The sequence below is a fragment of the Lachnellula hyalina genome, assembly GCF_007821495.1.
Source record: "Lachnellula hyalina strain CBS 185.66 chromosome Unknown contig00042, whole genome shotgun sequence".
Lineage (NCBI taxonomy): Eukaryota > Fungi > Ascomycota > Leotiomycetes > Helotiales > Lachnaceae > Lachnellula > Lachnellula hyalina.
The window spans coordinates 188,372-203,734 of NW_022157156.1; the positions used below are offsets into that span (position 1 = coordinate 188,372).

Sequence of the window (15,363 nt, forward strand, 5' to 3'; positions counted from 1 at the left end):
GAGTTCTCACTCAGCCCAGACGGGACAGTACTAGCACCAGCACCAGCGCCCCCAGAGAACACCTTCCAGCCCAATCCCCACACAGTGTTCAATCCCAGGGCAGGCCAAACAACCCCCGCATCTCGAAAGAGACTTGGACGTCAACCGAAGACAGCCCCTGGCCCTCAAACAAAACACGCTATATAAGACATACGGTCCCGGTCCTTGCTCACCGAAGTTCTACTGTAACCTACTTAGCGATAGGCAGGCAGCTTAAATCACACAATTGTAAATGATAAAAAAGGGGAGAGAAGAACTTACCTACTGTACAATCCATTGCAAGCCTCAATATAGAGTCAAAATCACGGATTCAAGCTAGCCGGTTAGTTGAAAGCCGACTTGAATAAAAAACTTATATTATTTCCCGCAAAGATCCTTTCTTTACTGTGCTAACAAACGTAATTGAAGACCTTTGATCGCGGGCCACCGCCTCCCTCCAACGCCGCAATAAATGCAATTTTCCCATTCTCCCATTCCAAACACAGCACCTAAACTAACCCAACCTAACCAGTCTTTGCCTTCTTCTTAGGCCTCTCCTCCTTATCACTGCCAGCCTCTTCCTCGTCGCTTCCCGAACTCGAATGATTGGAATCAAACTCTTCCGCGACGTCACTATCACTATCTGACTGGAAGTCCTCGTCCGCGCTCTCGCTGTCCTCATCCGCACTGCCTCTATCGGCGCGAGCAGCCACGACTTCCTCATCACTGCTGGCCAGCTCCTCTGCTCTCAGGGCTGCTTTCAGAATTGCAGAGCTATCTTCGTCCATCTCGTTCTTAACGCGTAGACCCTTGATTTTGAAGAAGTCCTCGAGGGGCTTCTGCTCTTCTCTGTTGATGTTGGAGAATTGCGACTCGCCTCCTTCTTTCATGTCGATCGTGATGTCGAAAGTGCGACTAGCAGAAACGGCACCGCCGACACGAGAGAAAATGACGGTTTTTACTTGCTCGTATGCGATGTAGGTTGCGGGCTTGGGGACGAACATGAAGGCTTTCTCTAGGCAGTAGAGGAAACCTTCGCTAGCCTTGATGGAGCACTTGATGCCGAATTGTTGGTGATGGCTAGGGTTTTGTTAGCTTTGCTATATGTAAAGTTGGGGATTTCTCACCTCAAGAAGTCCTTAGCAGGTTGGTTGACCTTCTTTCCTGCAAGACCACGGAATACTTGAGTGACAACTTGATGTAATGGCTGTTCGTAACGTGGCAGCAGCTTGTCCTTGTACTTCTCGTTCATCAACTCTTCCGTCATGTTCAGATCGATCGTAACCTCTTCGTCCTTCTTGAATTGCATGACCAAGAATGGATATCTCGTCTGACCTTGCCGCAGGGGAGGATCAAGACCAATACAGATCATAAAATGCAATTCGTCGGGCTTCGGGAGGATCATGAACTTCTTGATATGCTCGTACTGAATCTTGTAGTCGTATGTCTTACCACGCAATCGGAAGGAGTTTTCGTACATATCGATATCGAAACGGCCTCTGCGTCATGTCAGTAGATTCTAAGCATAGTCGAGAACCGTTAACGTACCTAGGAGTGAGATGCAGCACATCAAGGAAGGTAGCAAAGGTATCACCAGCAACTTCTCCGATCTCTGCCTTATCCATGAGAGTATCGTAGAATAGATTTGCCGCATTTTGCTCCTCCTCAGCTTCAGCATCACTAGGCGCATCCTCACCTTCCAAGGTCTCCTTTTTCGTCGTAGTACCAGGAATATAGAATCTCATCTCAACCAATTGATCCTTGCCGGCACCAGCCTTCTTGCCCTTTCCTCTTGCGCCACCCAATGCTCCATTGGTTCCCGTGTCGTCACCATTAGCTGGGAGTGAGAACTCAACCGCAACCTCGTTCTTGCCCGCTAAATTTGTATTCGAGATCTCAGAATAGGGGATTTCAAACGCGGGTCGGTTCTGGACGTTGAATGCAAGCTCTGCCTTTCCGAATTCACCTTTGCCCCAGTTCCAACCGCGAAGCGCATGCTCCTTGTGTTCGAGGTTCGTGCTGTACCAGTTCTTGAAGATTTTGCTCAGGCGATCGAAATCCTGCTTCTGTCAGATCCATATATGTAAAAAGTGGATTCGACTAACCTCTTGGGCGAACCCGTCGAGCTGAACGGTGCCTGAATTTCGAAGGAGAATCTTGACTTCATAGCCTTTCGCTGCTCGACTCCATGTTGCGCCACCGATGTTGCTGTGATCAAGGGTGAAGGTATCGCCGCCACCAGAAGGCTTCCATCCAAATCCCGAATCTGCGAATCGGCATTTACCTGACTCCTTGGATAGGTCAAGGTAGATATTGTCGAAGCTTTCCCTAGATGAAGCCATGGTGGTCAGCTTTTGATTTAAGTTGATGGACTTGGGTTTGCAGAAATAAGAAGAGATTAGGTCACAAAATTATAGTGTCTTACATTGTCATGGCGGTGAATTTAGCTGATTGAATGATATACTGGGTTTGAAGATGCGGGTTGCCGTCTAGAGGAAATGCGCGTAACAAAACGCGAGGTCTCTACGACACCGCGATTTTAGGCGTGGGAAGAGTGACTCTTGGCAGTGCATGTATAAAAACCACTTTATAATGTTACAACAAGCTACCCCACGACCTAACTTAACTAAATAGACTTACCAACTTATTTAGTTAAGTTAGTAAGTTAGGTAGTCAAAGATTTTGTTAATATAGAAAGAATCATAGTTTGCTTTAACCAAAATAACCCCCCCTGAAAGTTAGAGCCTTGTGCTTATTTCAGAGCTGGGATGTTTTCGCACAACAAGTCACAGTATTTCGCGGCGCTCCCAAAACCAGTCTAATAATGATATGGTTTGTTCAGATATAGGCATGCTATCATTAGTTTCTGCCGAATAATTACAGTTGGTCTGAACTCATCCATCACTCATGCGGTGGCATCACTCTCCCAATACTACATTCTCCACGGATCCCCGCATTGCCACTGCCACAAATCCAACACTCATCCCCCTCCATAAGCATGATCTCCCATCCACCCCGCCCAACAACCCGTCATCCAGCCCATAGATATTAAAAGAGAACAAGGATATTAAGAGACACGCTCTGCCTTGCCAGTAAAGCAATTGCCCAGTTCCTCCCATGAAAATGCACAATATCGTAACGCAAGGTAAATTTGAGACTAGCAAGCAAAGCAAGCTTGAAACATGATACCCACCCGAATCCCCAGAATGACGAGATCAATCCATTCATCCATTGTAATCATGCCGCTGAACTTTTCTTTTTGACCAAAAGGGAAATTGCATATAAAAGAGGAGAACGAGGTGTGACGAGAATGCATGCTGTGGGATGAACGGCAGCCGAAAATAGTAGGTAGAGTACAAGGTCTTGGTCTCGTGATGAAGAAAAAACCGTGGCCAAAGTATGTATGGTACATCGCCGAAGTCGCGGAATGGAAAACATGAGGGATGCATCGACGTTCTTGAGGATCGAGGGAAAAGATCACCAGGTTCATGCGGTTGCGACCTGACCCGCGCCTCGACCTCCTCGAGGAGTAGCAGCACCTCCACGACCACGGTTTTGTCCTCCAAAGTTTCCTCGTCCACCCTGGGATCCTTGTCGATCTTGGAATCCACCACGACCTCGTTGAGGGCCGCCACGTCCGCCAGCATAACCATTTCCACCATATGCATTGGCCTTTGGCTTGCGAGGCTCAACAAAGATGGCCTCCCCAGCGATTTGGTGTGGGTTGGCATTGGTTGCAGCTTGGTAGCCTTCGGGAGTCTGGTATTCAACAAAGGCACAGTTCTAGATGTATATTAGTCACTTTCAAATGAAATGGCACTGACTCTTTCTCACCTTTGTTCGGTTGATATCAAAGTAGATCAAGGCTCCATAGGCCTCCAAAGCAGATCGCAACTCCTCAGGCGAGAGCTTCTCGGTGACATTTCTGATGTAAGCCATTGTGCCTTCCTTCTCAGGTGGGCCCGAGATTGACTGAGGGCGGTTTTGTCTCTTGGCATTGTCACCAGCTGTTTGCCAGCCACCAGGAGCGGTATTCTCTTTGTCCTTCTCGGCTGCAGTAGCGGGAGCTGGTGTGGCTTGGGTAGCGGCGGGTTTAGTTGTGGAAGGGGCAGCCCGAGTCTGTGTAGGAGGCGTAGCGGTCTTGGGAGTAAGGGCGGGAACGGCAGGCTTTGGTGTGGAGGCAGCGGCAGCAGCAGCACGGTGGGCCCAACTCAATGGCTTCGATGGGGCTGCTTGAGCAGGTTTAGCGGCTGGCTGGGGTTTGGAGGCCACTGGCACTGGGCTTGGAAGTGGGTCTTTGGGCTTTTCTGGCTCTTTGATCTCCTCCTCAATGGCCTTCGAAGCATCTTCGGGTGTAGGAACTTCTTCAACCTTAGTAGGAGCAGCAACTGCGGCGTCTTTGGCCTCGGCAGTAGTCTCAGCAGTTCCATTGGTGGTTGGAACCGCCTTAGTAGGCTCCGTTTCGATTTTCTCCAATTTCTCGTCCACAACATCAGCGTCCAAGACAGCAGGCGCTGCCTCCTCAGCTGGAGCTTGCGCCTTCGGCATCTCAACATCTTCAACTAAAGGGCCAGCGGCAGCAGTCTCCTCTTGCGTTGCCTCAACTGGCTCCTCCTCGCCTTCCTCCTTGATGTATCGGAAAATGTCGTTGAGAACGAAGTATCCAGTTGGTTGTTGAGCGAGAACGAAGGTTTGACAGAACTTCTTGAGCTCGGCGGATTTGGTTGATGTTTCGCCGATGACTTGAATGACGATGCTATCCTCGGAAGCTTGGGAATCGACATTCGAGATACGGACCTTGCAGTCTTGGAAGTTGAGGTGGCGGATGCGCTCTTGGATAGCCTGAAAAAGTTAGATAAGTTGCAGTATGCAGAAGCTTTTCAAACTTACGGGTCGACCAACAGAGACGTTGGAGGTAACACCTTCAAGTCCTGAAACAAACTGGGAGCGCTTTCCATAGAAGAGCTATTACTTGTGAGCAGGAGGTGTTGGAATTGGGGCTTTAAACTTACATGAAGCTTCTCGGAAGATTTGCTCAAGGTGGTGTAGTATTGCTCGACAAAGTACCAGGCAACCTCTTCCTTGGGCAGATCATTGCCAGACGCATTGGAGTCAGCGGCACCCGAGGTAGCAGTATACTGCTCCTGCTGCGTGAAGTTGCCGTTGGTCGCCATGGTGGATGGAGGTCGGAGGGGGAAAGGTGACTTGAGAACAACCTCTGGAGGCGAATTGAAGGGTGGTAGAACCGGACGGAGAGACTTTGGCGCGCTATTCAGACAGAGGCGTGAAGATGCCGCTGCGAGATGAATCAAATGCAGGAAATCGGTCGTGAAAGAAATCGAGTCCTGTCACGGATATCGAACGCGTTTTCTGGGACCGAAGGAGAATACCGTGAGAAGCTCTAGAAGAGAGGGATGGGCAGTACCACTAAGGTCAAAATACAATAAGATTAGGAAGAGTGGAATATCGGAACTGAAATGAAGTTCTAGAGGAAGGATCAAGAGCTGAGGGGAAGAGTGAGGACAATTTGTGATGTTGAGAGGTCAGGGTGGACATCAGAGTTCAAAATTCATAAATCAAATAAAGTGGGTCATCCATCTAGCCACGTGACTGAAAGCAAAGTGGGGGCGTTAGTGTGCATCGTTGAAAAGTTGCAAGCTCTGTCTTGTGAAATCCAATATTAGAACTATGGTAATTTTAATAGGTAGGTTTTACTTTTGGGGAGAATGAGTTAAATTAACGTAGTCTTGGAGTTGCGAAACAAGCACCAGCAAGGTAAGAAAGAAAAGTTCAAGCAAAGCAAAGCTCTATATCTTAATAAGTATTCGCAGTCAGATCGCTTTAGACAACTTTTCACTAGAAAATATAGTATAAAGAGAACTACTTTTCATACAGGACTATAGATCATATAATTCAAAGTGTGTATATATACTTTGGTCTTTCGTATATCTTAAATGGATAAAAGACTAAGAAATGCCGAACGAAATAAGCTTTTAAGAGACGAATTACATGTCTAGACTTGATACAATCTGTAGACAATCGGTCAATTTGGTATTTACATGTAACTATTATTCAACCATCGCATCTAGATCTCTCAGCCCCTGAAGCTGATTCCAGTCAACTAGCCCTTCTTCCACAGCATCCGCTAGAATATCCCCAGCTTCCTTAGACTGCGCCTGTGCATCAGTCAATGGTTTTGCATTACCGCCAAGCGCCTTAGCTAATAATTCTTTTACTTTGGCTTGGGTATCCTCATTGTCGTACGCGACAGCTACTGTTGACAAGTTTACTGCACCGCGATAATGTTTTTCGGCATTCTTAAGCAGGACCGCTTTGTTTTTAGCTGCAACCTCGAGACCTCTCGGTGCCTGTCCCAATTGAAAACGCCAGAGTTCCACATCGCCTTTCTTGAGATGGATTTTTACAACATTGTTGTCGTCTTTGAAGCTGGAGGCAATGGTGAGGTCTTGGTTTGCAGCCGTGAGCAAGTCCCAACGCAGTTTGCTGCAGTCTAAGGAGTTGCCATTTCCGCTCAAGCGCAGGGTGTTGCTGCAGTTGATGTATGACTCTGCTCGGTCACAAAGTCCTTCGACGTGTGAGGCATTTGACGTTAGCTGGACGTCCTTCCAAGCCTGTAACATTTGATTAGCTATGAGCGCCACAAGGAGTGAGAGAAGTTCGCTTTCAGCAAATCTAAGTCATGCAGAATTTACATACCTGCTGCACTGATACAATATAACTCTGCATATCAAGCCCCATCAGGCGGAACTTCGCATCTGCCTCTGCGCTAACGTAACCAGCGAGAGTAATAGCTGCCTCCAAATCTTGACCAGTTTCGGTCATGTAGAACGGAAGCTTCTCGACGACAAGAGGCTGGGCATATGCCACGATAGATGGTATCAGCTTGTCACTTCGTAAAAGGCTATATAATGTAGACATTGTCTCTAACTGGGCCAGGATTGTGTCCAGGATCGAAGATTTCGAGACAGGAACTATCACGCTTGCCCATTGCTCTTGAACTTGATCTCCATCTTTGGCCTGGAGGTTCCCGGATGTGCTGGAGGTATTGGCAATCGTTGTGTCATCCAAAATAGCATCGGCAGGTTCGTTGTCATCACTGCGAAGTTGGTTTTGAAATGCTGAGTACGCTGCCTCTTGTTGCTTCAAGCATTGTGCAAAGATTTCCAGGGCCTCTTGAAGCAAAAGACTTGGCTGATCTGGATTGTAAGCCGCAGAACCTTGCTCGTTAATCGTATCCACAATACTGGTGAGGACTTGTGCCGTATTGCTAACCAGGTCAGCATAGGCTTAACGTGGCAGCTTCATAAAGGAAGAGTAGCACAACAGGTATGGAGCACCTCGTTGGAAGATTCTCAGTCTCGATTTTCCAAGAGTTTTCTTGGGACGAGAATGAGAGAAAATATGTAACTTTAGGTAACAATGAACTTGTAGGAAGATCAGACACAAGTCACTCACAATAAAGCATCCGGATCCTCTCCATTCAATGTTAGAGCATATTTACTTGACTCCAATGCGACTTGCAATAGATCCAGAAGACTGCCGGGTAGCTCCTTGAGCAACTTGGGATGTTGCGTAAGCTCGTATTGGAGTCGACCTCTGTAGGTAGTGAGTAGGCGAGGACGTTTCAAATGATGTCAAGGTCTACGCACCTATTATAAGCCAAATCAAATGAAGTTGGGAACTTCTTCAGTCCTTCATCATAGCAGTCGATAGCCCGCACAAAGAATCTTGTTGACTAAGGTAGGACGAGATTAGTGGTGTATCCTAGGTCCATAGTCGGAGGGGCAAAACCTTAGCCGCGTCGCCCGCTGCAGGAAAGCGAAGGGTCAGTTATGGATTTGAAGCAATGACGGACGCGGGCGAGCCGCTGCTCAAAAACATACCTCTCCACTTCTCACCAGCCTCTTCAAAATCAACCCCAGCTATTATTCTAGTCAGCTGTTGTTGCATTTCGCCGCTGATCCATTGTCATGGCCTACCCGCCAAGTACTCATCTGCAGTAGTGGGAACCTGTCCAAAGCCAAGTCTTGAAGTCAGCTCTCCATGCCCCTCATAGCCAAAATTGTAAAATTGTAATCGTCTGGTGGGGGGTGGGGGTGAGAGTCACCTGAGGAGCGTGCTTCGACTTCTTTTTGGATTCTTTCAGAAACTGCTTTGGTTTTGGCATATTACCGGTATTGGAGAGGTAAGGTAAGGTAAGGTAAGGTAAGGTAGGTCTCAATTGGGATAAGGAAGTCACTACCTAACCTAGTGGCTGTCTTTCTACTTCGACGTAGACGGTTGAAATGGCGTTGTTGTATTACGGAGTACGGTTACGGTGCACAAAGCATTGAGTTGAGATGATGCGGGTGCAGGCAGATTAGGTTTTTTGCCCTCGCACTCCACCAGCTTCTACCCGCCGATTTGATAATCATGTATGACTGTGCCTAGATCAGATGGGATGGGATGGCCACTTGCATGGCATGATCGCCCCACCTTACGAAGTACATCTTGATAGAAATCTCAAGATTCTTTTGAGTTTGGATTTGGATTTGTACATTTATTTCTCATGGTTTCCCATGGCGCCATGTGGTTTGGCATTACTCCGTATGATTGCCGAGAACTACCGTAATACTACTGCTAAAGGAAGGCAACCCCAACGACCAGAACATGGTTGAGCATTTGATGAACTACCGGGGTGTCGATGTAATGCCTGAAGCCCACGTTGTTTCATAAAGCAGAGCCACGTGGGACCGGGTGCTAATTTCTACCCTGGCGCACAATCCCTGGCTTTTCCCTCTGTGCCTCACTGCCTGTGTCTTTGGATTCCCGTATTGGTGCATAGGCCCACACGGGAGAAGGATCCCATTTGATGCATTGATCGGCCAGTCATCATCATCTGTCCTCCTGGTTTGACTACTCGAGTAGAACCGGAATCAAGGTCACTTGTTGGGTAGGATCAGCTATCTGGCCGAGGAAGAAGAACAGGAAGGGAAGTAGACTACTGAACAGTGTGGAGTGCGGAGGATTTTAGTACGGAGCATTCGGAGAAGGGTAGGGTAGTAGGGTAGTAGGGTAGTAGGGTAGTAGGGTAGGTACGAAGGTAGGTACGGGCGGGAAAGCAACTGCACTGCACTCACTGCACATGTGGATTCGTGCTATCTTTTCTTCTGCCGAGCCCAGTGACCTCTGCTACAGTACCGTACCGTACCTTATTACGCTCCCATGTTATTGACAAGGAGCCAACCACCATTCCAGCTGCCAATTCAAACATTCAAACCACGCCAGAAGACGAAAGAAAACAACTAGAAGAGATACTTCTTGCCTCCTCTCCTCTTGACGTATTACCGCACTACTTACTACAGCTCTTGTGTCCCCAAGACTAGATCACAAAGTTTATCTAAGACGGCACAGTGCGCAATCTCTATTCCTAGCCCTGACCCAAGCAGTGGAGCCTCCACTTCTTCTTGTTTTAGATTGAGACTTCTGGTGGTAACGAAACAAAACGAAGCACCCCCTCTGCTCTGACCGCTCAACATTTACGATCCTTTAAAGAAAAGAAAAACCCTTCTGTTGCGCATCAATCACACTTGCTCTCTCACGAACGTTACGAGAAACAAACCGTCAGCTTCAACCAAAACCTCATCTGCGACCGCCACAAGCATTCTCATCGCGACAGGTCAGCAGAGCGACTCACCGCATACAAATCTCAATAGCCAAACATGGGAGGCTCTCTCGAATCATCTCGTCCGATGATGGCTTCTAGTGTTAGTCCCAATACTACATCTCCTTCCCAGCTCCTCGCATCCGCGCCGTCTCGTTGAGCCAATGCTAACAATAATCTCCTGACAGGTAGGATCAAAACGCGCATCTGCCCGCTACAGCACCTACAGCACAGCACCCTCTGTTGCCAACACCGTCAAGACAACGCTCTCCTCCGCTTCCGCGACCCAAGAAATCAAAGACATTGAGGAAGGCCTGAATAAGCTTGAGAACAAGAAATTGGCCAGTCAGCGTTTCGTCCCTAGCCAAGAGAAGTCCGAGAGTCTGAGCAAGTTGGCATTGGGAGCGAAGTTGGAGAGAGCTCTGGGCCGACGAATGGGTAGCCAGGATGCCGTCATGAGAGACAGAAGGAAGACGGTTACGAACAAGGATGGGGAGCTGAGCGAGAAAACTGCCCTTGCTTGAATACCGTATGAATCGGATTGCTTAATTATGACACGACGGTCGATGTGAGAATTTGGGTCTCTTGGAAGGTGGAATATGGCCGACTCGGCTGTGAGATTCTGGATCGAGATGACTTTGGGCATACGAAGGCGTTATTCTCTCCCTCTAGTTATTTTGTTTTGCTTTACAGCACATCCCCTATTGGCCCTTTTTATACCATTTCCTTTTTCGCACAGCACAGCACTTTCTCTATATAGCTGAATGCCAACGTTGAGAGCTTTCATTACAGAGGTCTGTCAGGGTCAGGACTTGATCTGTCTGGTGATTCTTCTTTCTTCCTACAGGTCCATCGTTGGTGATATATATGCGATAAGAGTGCTGTAGACTCAAAAATATCATCTTCTGTTCTACAGGACTTGGCATGGTGGGCATCGTGAAGACTTTTTTCTCTATTTATAATGATTGACTTGAGATTAACCAAGGGCGGGCCGTAGTGGTGGTTCGTGTTCTTCAAGCTCTACTCATCCATCTATCGAAGGGGAGCCTCTCATCTTCCTACATTCGACAAGCCAATAGACATAGCATATGAATCTGAGGAACTATGTACCCTTCATCGAACGCTCAGATACATTGAGGAGGCTGAATCTATTGCCAATCCGGAATCAACTTTGATTGACTGGATTACAGGGAGGTAAGTTCAAGTCAACAAATTTATATCGGTTTAGCACTTGAAGCTAATACAAACACTATATCAGTCCTGTGCATACTATAGCACATCATTAGGTTCCCACCATGTGAAAGCGATGTGCAAAGCTTCATCTTATCTCGCCCGAATTGTTCATCCAATTCGCCAACACAGACTACCTTATACAACACATAATAACAGCCAGACTGCCTGGGTGCAATTTCAACGTACGATTCAAACCTCGTGCATCCACATCCACCTACACAAGGTCTTATCCGCCCGCATGCAAGCAGGTCATAGGATCACTGATAAGCGTGGGGTACACCACTTCAACCCCTCAGTTGCCTCACAACCCCCATATATAAGCTATCCGTTCAAGTTCTCCTCTCTCACAATTTCATTAATGTCTAAATATGCATCATAACAATGGCTAAAGAACCACAGATTCAAGATGCAGAGACATCAACACTCATAGATCCCTTCTTCACCCGCAACAACCTCACTCTTCAAGACCAGCACGAGTGCTACGCTATCGTTTCACAACTATACCCAAACCAAACCATCTCCCCAGCATCATGTCAGGGCTACTGCTCTTTCACCCTCTTCGTCGGCCCCTCAACCGTCATCCAATTTCGCCCCTCCCCTTACCGTCTAGACCTACTCGTCACTTCCCTCGCCTCATCTATACACAGCGTCCATGTCCCCAAGACATCCCACCGTGCCGTGCTACGCAGTTCAGGCCTAGAGGTTTACAGCATGAGCCGCATCCCCGGAGCCTCCCTCCGTGATTCCCGCTCCCACTCGCCCACCCTCGCTCGCTCCCCACAGTTCCTAGAGAACCTGTGTACGTCTCTCGCAGCCTTTCTGGTCCACTCATGGCACCGCCGCCCTCCTGCTCCTCCCACGCCCCGCGGCAAAATAGGCATATCTCTGTATGCGCGGCTCCAGCTCCTCACTACCGCCCTCCCGGCCCGCTTCCGCCCCATAGCAAGACAGCTCGTGGACAATATGCACAATATCACCAGTTTACCCTGGGTCCTCACGCACGGCGATCTCGTGCCGGGTAATATCATGCTTTCGCCTTCCTGCGGATACTTGACGGGGCTGGTGGATTGGGCAGAGGCAGAGGTGTTGCCGTTCGGACTGTGTCTCTATGGGCTGGAAGAGATACTGGGTGAAATGACGGAGGATGGTTGGGAGTATCATCCTGCTGCAGAGGGGTTGAGAGAGGTGTTTTGGAGGGAGTTGGGCGAGGGAGTTGGTGAGAAGGAGAGGAAGAGGGTGGAGATGGCGAGGATAGCCGGGATACTGCTTTGGTGGGGATTTGCCTGGGACGAGGGACGGATTGATAGGGTTGTGGAGGAGGGGAGGGACGAGATTGAGATTGCAAGGTTGGACGCCTTTCTCGGGCCGTTCGATGAAGCGGATTTGAGAGTTTCCAAGCTCTGAAAGAAGGGAGTTTTGTTGTCATTGTATCCCGATATCTCTCATGTAAGTCTATTTCTGGAATATTTATTTACCAAGCAGCCCGGTTTGCTTATTTGTTTTCCCTTCTCCTTCGGCAAATCTGCCCGGAAACAAAAGCGACGGGGTTGGAATCCTACTCGGCTTGCTTCCGGTCGGTACTCGTATAATGAGGAGCATCAGCACGTGATACGACGGGTTACTGTCTCGCTTATTCAATTGACGACCAGTTGACCCCTTTTGAGAAAGTCCAGCAATGAGAGTGAACTTTTGTCTTACAATTGTTATAAACTATGTTCCTGAGCGCCAAAACATAGATCTAAGAAAGATGACCGTTCCATAGAGCCTTACTCCTCCTACTCCCAATACTCAAAATCCCCTGCAATATCGACCGGTGCGAACTATACATAGCAACCTATACGCCACTCCATTACCGTATATGTGTATTAATCTATCAAAACACACAAGAAAACATCACACTCCCCAAGCACCGATGAACCTCCTCCTAACACCTCCCGCGGCTAATCCTCTACCCACTACCCCACTGAACCTCCTCAGTATACGACTTATCCGGAATCTGGCGGCCGTTAATAGTACTACGACGGCCCAGAGCACCAGGCCGCATTTGGTTTGTGTCCAAGTTGAAACATGCGTGAGTGGCTGTTTTCGAGCAGATTGGCCAGGTTAGTTTGGCTGCCATGGCGCAGAAGATGCCTTCGGCTAGAGATACCAAGTCTGGACCTGCGGCGTTGCTGTTGTTGCAGAGGTGCCTGGCTGTGTGCTGGGCGTAGGGGCTTTTGACGAGGGTGTTGCGCAGGAGAGGGAGGGAGGGAGGTGCTTGATGAAGCGGGGGCTATGGAGTTCAACGATGCAGTGCCGTTACTGTACGAGCTTCGTTTCTGGGCCTTCTCTGGCTCGTATGGAATATATACGTATGCGTCTTGTGCACGTGCGCGGTTTGATCTAGCTCTGCGTCTCTTGCTCAGTATCATTCCGTTGTTCTTGGTCACTGCCTTGAGGTTCGGATCACTGTTGTCGGTGTTATACGACAGCTTCGGCCAGAAGATGGGGATTTGGGTTTTTGCATGCATGGCCTTGTACATGTTGGACCTGGGAGCGTTGCTGCACATCGTCTCTGGGTTTGCGTGGTTTTGCTTCTCGCGGCCATCGTTGTACGAGTCTTTGGAGGAGCTGAAGTCCAGGAGGCGGATTCCTAATCCTTGGTAGCGGAGGCCGTTTGATCCGTTGCCGTCGAGCCAGACGCAGTTGGATGTTCGGTTTAGCAGGACTGGTATAGTGTGATCTTGCCATGGAAATATGTTTCTAAATAGCTTCAACATGGGTCAATATTCGCATCCGCCATTCCTTTGCCCAGGTAGTAGTACTTGGCAAAATAGATCCAGACTTTTGGTCAATTCGGGAGCAGAATAATACACAGAAATGGACACATAAGAGATGTGCTTCTATCTATCTTGAAAGCGATTCGTCACCCTTCTCCTATCATCAAAACTCTTCACCAAGTTGTGCTTTATCACCTTGTGCTTACCGAGAACTGTCTTTCCTCCTATTAGCGGGATACATTCAAGATGTATTTCAACCTGAAAACACTGTTGGCCGTGGCAGCAGCAGCACTTGCGGCCTTGCCTTCGATGGGCTCTGCTCCCATTGAAACGAACATTGATATTGGTGAAATCTAGTCCATCCTATCAATCAACCCCGTGTACTGATAGATCCTCAGCCTCTGAAAAGAGGAACAACAATGTTAACAATGCAGTCAAACGAGGCGTGCTGAACGATGTATACTCAGTCATAAATCAGCTTCGTGGTATTACACCAAAACCAAAGACGTCTCGACCGAAAGAAGCGCCCGATGCACCAAAGACAGGCAAGAACCCAGGTGACTCGGGAACCAATCCTGCAATTGCAAAATCCAGAAAATGTGCACGAGAGTTGAATGGGCGTTGTTCAGATGAAGAAGAGTCGGATTTAGAGTAAACAACACTTTTCTTGTTTCACCTCCTGGATGATTACGTTGGGCAGCTTCTGATCTGCATCTCAACCCTCTCGGCTGCTGCTCATTATTCTTTGGAATACGATACTAATTCGCTTCAGTATGGATGATGCCTCTGAACCAGACGACCCGCATCTCGGAGACTTGGGATGGACCGCATACAGTGAAAAGGGAAAGCAGGCAAGTGCCGATGCGAATGCGAAGATTGCAAAGGTCAAGAGTAACCCCGCAGGCAATCCAGATAAGACTCCACCAAAATGGAATGTTGATGAAGGTGGCTCATACAAAATGGAGGAACTTCCTAGCCAGACACCAGGCTGGGCCTACTTTGAGACCGTTCCAACCATCTTCAGAGACCTTGGTCTTGACAAAAGTAAGACGATCTATAAGGGCGTAAAGACTCGTGCGGTTGATTCTGGAGGGAACTCAAAACTTGTTGGGGAAAACTATATCTCAAGATCTGAAGATGCAGCATCAGCAGGGCAGGTACGTGCACTTCTAGATGAAGTCCAGGCCTACCTTACTCCCACAATTAGCCAATAAAGTATCTTACTGACTTTTGAGATACATATAGCCTGGTTCAATTGTTGCAAAATGGAATGATATGAAAGAGAACAACATTGCGACGAACAAAGTCCAGTGGACAGATCTGCAATTTGGGACATTGAACAAGGTTCGAGGGACTGATAACATGAAAGATATCAAGTACATAATCCGAGAAGCCATCGACAACGACGGCACTATAAATGTCATCAAGACCGCTCACCAAAGATACCCGAAGAATTTTAACGCAAATGGTAAAGGAACATTCGATCTCTCGGAGCCCAATGATGTAGATGCTGCCGTTACGATTGAAGGAACTAGGAATGGAAACGCAGCGCCGTTTTGGCTGAAAGACTATACGAAGGGATTTGGGACACAGGCAATAAAAAAAAGTGCATGTGTGGGACCAAGTCCCCGGCGGACCCAAATTTGATGGTGAAAAAACTTCGGGAATAGCTTTCGAGCTTGGACCAGC

The 15,363-nt window shown here is 48.2% G+C and overlaps 5 protein-coding genes across 5 annotated transcripts; 2 read left to right on the top strand and 3 right to left on the bottom strand.

Annotated features, from left to right (window-relative positions):
• Positions 1-542: 542 nt before the first annotated feature.
• On the bottom strand, positions 543-2,390 carry ctc-1 (FACT complex subunit ctc-1; the record flags this gene model as incomplete). Its single annotated transcript, XM_031148771.1, has 4 exons — positions 543-1,098; positions 1,146-1,517; positions 1,567-2,078; positions 2,124-2,390. Coding segments are annotated over 4 exons (1,707 nt in total), but the record flags the coding sequence as incomplete, so codon positions are not given.
• A 1,114-nt stretch (positions 2,391-3,504) lies between these two features.
• Positions 3,505-5,363, bottom strand: nxt3 (putative G3BP-like protein; the record flags this gene model as incomplete). Its single annotated transcript, XM_031148772.1, has 4 exons — positions 3,505-3,801; positions 3,853-4,860; positions 4,909-4,983; positions 5,031-5,363. Coding segments are annotated over 4 exons (1,713 nt in total), but the record flags the coding sequence as incomplete, so codon positions are not given.
• Positions 5,364-6,086: 723 nt separating this feature from the next.
• On the bottom strand, positions 6,087-8,206 carry SPAC926.02 (UPF0656 protein; the record flags this gene model as incomplete). The annotated part of the gene is made up of 8 exons (XM_031148773.1): positions 6,087-6,650; positions 6,736-7,306; positions 7,495-7,635; positions 7,689-7,774; positions 7,831-7,847; positions 7,923-7,961; positions 8,019-8,119; positions 8,190-8,206. The coding sequence occupies 8 exons, from the start codon at positions 8,204-8,206 to the stop codon at positions 6,087-6,089; spliced, it is 1,536 nt and encodes a 511-aa protein (XP_031006566.1).
• Positions 8,207-9,740: 1,534 nt separating this feature from the next.
• Positions 9,741-10,206, top strand: LHYA1_G003805 (uncharacterized protein; the record flags this gene model as incomplete). Its single annotated transcript, XM_031148774.1, has 2 exons — positions 9,741-9,785; positions 9,871-10,206. 2 exons carry the CDS (start codon positions 9,741-9,743, stop codon positions 10,204-10,206), a joined length of 381 nt encoding a protein of 126 aa, XP_031006565.1.
• Positions 10,207-11,296: 1,090 nt separating this feature from the next.
• LHYA1_G003806 (uncharacterized protein) lies at positions 11,297-12,319 on the top strand (the record flags this gene model as incomplete). The annotated part of the gene is made up of 1 exon (XM_031148775.1): positions 11,297-12,319. One exon carries the CDS (start codon positions 11,297-11,299, stop codon positions 12,317-12,319), a length of 1,023 nt encoding a protein of 340 aa, XP_031006568.1.
• Between the last annotated feature and the right edge of the window lie 3,044 nt (positions 12,320-15,363).